The following is a 4,852-nucleotide window of genomic DNA, read 5'->3' as shown; positions in this document are numbered from 1 at the left end:
CCCCTGGTCACCTTTGCCAGAAACTAGTATCCTCACTGCCTTCCCACCCCTCACTTTCTCCCTAGGCCACAGCCCCCCTCCATATACCTTATACACAATGCCCTAAGATGTTACCTGGAACCCTAGCTCTGGGAAGCAGACTCTCAGCAAAGCTGACCGTGCACTCATATACACACTCATACACATGTGGCCTTCGAGGTTCATAGCGAGTTCAATGATAAGGCTTTTCCTTTGTTCTGTACCCTTATTAAAGTGTCTGATGATAGGCAACAGAGAAGATACCTGGGCCACCACCTTCCAACAGAATTGCATTCCACTGTTTCAATCTCTGGCCCTTGTTCACCAGACCCTTTCCACGAACAGCCACATTTCCCTTGTAAAATTGCCAGACCCACAGTCAATAGGCCCCTCATCTTCCTTCTCCGTCCTCCCCAACCCCCACCCCACAGGAAGAACGTCACCCCCTGACACAACCCCAACATACGACTTAGCCCCCTCTATGAATCTCCACAGACTGGTAATTCCCACGCGGTGAACTGACACTCATACATGCAGCTGAAGTGTTTGTCCTGAGGACCTGCCCAAACAATACACGCACGCATGCAGCTGATGCTTTTTATTTTTCCTTTGCAGTGAATTCAGGGTTACTGGTGTCTCACTGTCGATCCACTTCAGCACCAGACCACTCTTCACTACTTTCCCGTCCAAGAGAACTATGCTGGCCATTGGTCTTCACGTGAAGCAGCTTCTTCGGTTTTCTGTTTTAGGTGAAGGGGGGCACGCCATCGTTAAGTGTCTCAAAAGCTGGGGGGATCGGGTTCCTTTCAAAACAGAGAGACAGAGATATGTACACTTACCCTCCCCGGAAACTCTAAAGACAGCTTGATTCTTTCAAGTCAGTTCCCAGGGGGGTGTGTCTGTGAACGTTTACATGCCCTAGAAGCACAGAGTAAAAAACAGGTATCCCAGTCTTCAGCGTAGAACTATTTACAATAGCTAGGACGTGGAAGCAGCCTACGTGTCCATCAGCAGATGAAGGGATAAGGAAGTTGGAGTACACATACACAGCGGTGTCTTACACAGCACTAACATGGAAAGTGTCCATGTCAGTTCTAATGAGATGGAATGAACGTGGAGCCTACTATACCGCGTGAAGTAAGTCAGAAAGAGAAAGACAAACACTGTCCGTTCACACAAATATATGGAGTTGAGGACCTTGTACGTGGTGCTGAACATCCAACATGCAGGGCAGCAAAGAAGTAACAGACATATAAAGAACAGACTTTGGCCTCAGTGGGAGGTGGTGACGGTGGGTCAATGTGAGAGAGTAGCCCCAAAACGTTTACATTAGCTTATGCACAACAGATGATCAGTGCAAGTTTGACGCGTGCAGCAAGGCAACCAAAGTCATGTTGGGGGCAACCCAGACAGCCAGGCAGGGGAGGTCGGTGGGTGGCGGGTTCGGCATTTGGGGGGACACGTGTATCCCTATCGGTGATTCATGTTGGCCCATGTACAGCAAAACCTGTCACGGTATTGTAAAGTCATAATCCTCCAGTTAAAATAAATAAAAGAGGATTCTCCATAATCCTGCAGAGTGGTCAGTATGCTCAGAATGAGGGTGGCAGGAAAAAGATGCAAACGCAAATTAAAAACCAAAACGAGTGTGGTGATCAGAATCGAATCAAATGATGGGTCACTGGGGGAACCGCCTTGCACAAAGGAGACTCACAGGCCTTTTTGGAAATGGGACTTCATGAGGAAGAGCAGGTGGGTCCCAATTTAAGAGCAGCCTGAGGCTGGACTTGTTGGCCATGGAATGACGGTTCAGCCATGTGCAGCTGCCTCAGATATAAACTGCAGTGGCTTTGGCCTGTCCAGGCCACTTCATCCACCTCAAGCTTCTCTACTTAGAACCTGTTCTTCACCCCAGTTCTCTACCCTTGCTGTCCCTTGCTGATTCCCTCATGCCCTGGTGTCACTCTGTACTCCACGGAGTCTCACTGTCTTCACAAGTGGAATAAATGACCCAAGTTTTTGACAACACTTATGCCAGTGCTCGGCCCCTGGGCGCCTCACCTCTCGTCCTCCTGGTACCTTTTGTGGTGCAGCCTTCCTCCTCACATAGTACTGCAAAGGATTGGGCCACAGATCCCTTATGATGATCTGCCAGGGAAATGAGCAAGGTCAGCACAGGCCTGGCCAGACCATGAGCCCTCCCGTGCACGGCCAACAACTCCGACATAAGTCACCAGTTCTGGCCCAGTGGCCACGTGGGACCCCACCTCAGCAATCCAGTCAGATCCTGTGAAATTGTGGTCAAAGAACCAGTTGAAGAAGTTAACGCTGCTGTCGTGGTGCCTGCGCCTGTATGCCTTCCATTCAAAGCCCTGGTGCCACTGAACTGGAGTGGAACGAGATGCGTGGTATCCTGCAGGAAAAGCAGTTTGGGAGAAAGACCTAAATCACTTTTCGATTCAACCTAGACTTTTCTGCCCCCAACCACCGGGCCACCGCCCGCCACCCCTACCCACCCCCGCCCCCACCCAAGATCCAGGGAGCAGCTTCTCACCAGTGACCTTCATCAGGTACTCCTTGACAATCACTTCATTCTGGAAATACCTATTCCTCCGAAAGGACAATGTGATCTTGCAGTGACGAGTGGGATGCCTGAATTCCTCCACCTGCCAGGACAAAGTGTGCGGGGTGGGGTGGGTGTGAAACCTCTTTACAGAAGAGCTGTCCTTTCCTGTGTTAGGGATAGACCATGCCCTCTCCCCTCCCCAGTCACCTCCCCTCCACAATCATCAGTGTCCCCTGCCTGACCTCCAAGTTGGTCATGAAGTGAAGCATGTCTGCATCTTGCTTGCTCATCAAAACTGACATTTGGGGGTGGTTCATAAACTGCTTTAGGTCAAGGAGCCTCTAGATGCTAGAGGTAAAAGTGCTGGAAGAACAAAGCTAGCCTGAAGAGTAGAATGGCCCTCCCTGTTTGACTTCAACTTGCTACTGGTTAACTCGTCACATTTCGGTTCACGCGGGGCTATATGAATGCCGCACAAGGTCCAAGGCTGTGCCCATGAATGCCCTACCACGAGGAGGTGCTCTTCCTAACCGGATAAGCTTCATCTCAGCCCCTTGAAAGTTAGCTTACTTCGGGAAAACAAGCACTCCTAGCTAGAACCCGTACGACCACTTACACTTCCCCACCCCTCCCCCATTCCAGACAAGCCTTCTCTCCGAAGAGACCCTGGTGCTAATGACAATTCTGATAGGGACCTCTCAAAGTATAGCCCAACTATCAATTTGGGCTAGCCAGAACAGCAAGGACATCACACCTACGATCAGGAACAGATATGCAGGACGGTAACCAATACCCACCATCCAGAAAAGTAAATACGGTACCAGAACTGCCAGATCTGTAAACTGTTCCTGCCATAGCCCGGCTTAAACAAACAAACAAACACAAAACTCACAAGCACCACACCAAGGGATACAACTTCGACCCAGAAGCCACGGATGCCCTGGATGATGGCGCTTCTGTGTTCTAGATGCACCTTCCGCCGCTGACTGGTCTTATGTTTCAGGCGAGCATGCGCCCTTTGGGCTTTCTGATTCACGGGCTCCAGCTCCAGCTGCAGGGCCGCCAGCGCCTCCAGTGCAGGCCGGTCACTCAGGGCTCCGGGCCTTGGATGGTCGTGGACATGCTCCTCCGAGGACACCTGCTCCTGCTCCTCGTATGCCACCACCTCCACCTCCTCCATGACGTCCAACACCAGCAGCTGGAACTCCTGCCCGGGTCCCGCCACCTCTCCCTCCTCCACAGCCGCACCTTCCTCCACTGCCTCCACCCAGAAGAGGGCGGCCTCCTCGCCTGGCGCACCACCTGCGGCCTGCATCGCCTCTGCCGCCCACACGGAGCTGGTAGGCCCCAGGGCCCCTCCCTCATGAAGACCCGGGCTCACAACTAAGATCCAGGATCCCGGAGTGCTGCCGCCTTCCTCTGGCCCCGTCTCACTCTCCATGGTATTCTCGCCGAAGCCCGGAACTGCAAACAAGCTGGACGCTAGAGCACGGCAGACGGCCCTCACGGGCCGCCCGCCGGCCGCAGTCTACGTGGTCCTACTCCCGACGGGTTACTGGGCAAGAGCCAGGGAACGGCGAAAGGGAGAGACGCATGCGCAGAACCCTCTGCCACCAGGCCCGCCTACTATGGCGACGGGAAGGGGCTGAACTCTCCACCCTGACCTCCTGACCTCATCCCAGAACCAATCAAATGGAGTCTAAAGCGGTTCGCTCCTGGGACACGCCCCTTGGAATCCTGGGCCCTCTGCCAGCCTGTGACAGGCGGCCAATGTCGGCCCAGCGCAAAGTGGGCGTGTCCTGGCAAGCCTTTTGCCTGCCTAGCAGTGCAGCCGCGCCCGAGCAGCGACTGGGAGAGCCAGGGCCACCTGAAGCTGCAACAGTCCTCAAGCTTGAAGTTGCCCCTGGGGCAGCGGGCCCGTGTGCTCAGGGACCCACTCAGGAAGACAGGGTTCCTGGGTACCTCAGGGACAGAGTTGCTCTCCTCCGATCCAAACCGCAAGCCACGGGGTGGGCGTGGGGGGAGTAGGAGGGAGGCGGGCAGGGTAGGGGGGTTTGGGGGAGGAGTGCGCGGTGGAGGGGGATGGGGAAGCGGGGCGGGGGCCCGGGTGGGGGCGGGCTTACGCCGACCTCACCCATGTGCACCTGCTGCAGAGTCACGGCTAAACTTGTGCCTTAGGCTTGAGCAGTTGTCAGGAATGCCAGCCCTCCTCTGAGGAAGAGGCAGAGCACTTTCCTCGGCTAGCTGTCCAAGCCCCACGATGCAGCC

General features: G+C 54.4%; 1 protein-coding gene across 2 annotated transcripts; it reads right to left on the bottom strand.

Annotated features, from left to right (window-relative positions):
* Nucleotides 1-601: 601 nt before the first annotated feature.
* LOC132344477 (testis-specific Y-encoded protein 3-like) lies at nt 602-4,251 on the bottom strand. Of its 2 annotated transcripts, XM_059884081.1 has the most exons (6): nt 3,498-4,250; nt 2,827-2,904; nt 2,573-2,684; nt 2,286-2,431; nt 2,080-2,166; nt 602-821 (listed from the first exon to the last, which is right to left on the bottom strand). In XM_059884081.1, the coding sequence occupies exons 1-6, from the start codon at nt 4,023-4,025 to the stop codon at nt 798-800; spliced, it is 975 nt and encodes a 324-aa protein (XP_059740064.1). In that variant the 5' UTR covers nt 4,026-4,250; the 3' UTR covers nt 602-797. The 2 variants fall into 2 exon arrangements, with proteins under 2 accessions (XP_059740064.1, XP_059740065.1); XM_059884082.1 differs by lacking the exon at nt 2,827-2,904 and having other exon boundaries at nt 3,477-4,251.
* Between the last annotated feature and the right edge of the window lie 601 nt (nt 4,252-4,852).

This window comes from Bos taurus, chromosome Y (assembly GCF_002263795.3).
Source record: "Bos taurus isolate L1 Dominette 01449 registration number 42190680 breed Hereford chromosome Y, ARS-UCD2.0, whole genome shotgun sequence".
Lineage (NCBI taxonomy): Eukaryota > Metazoa > Chordata > Mammalia > Artiodactyla > Bovidae > Bos > Bos taurus.
This window is presented reverse-complemented; position numbering and strand designations above follow the sequence as displayed.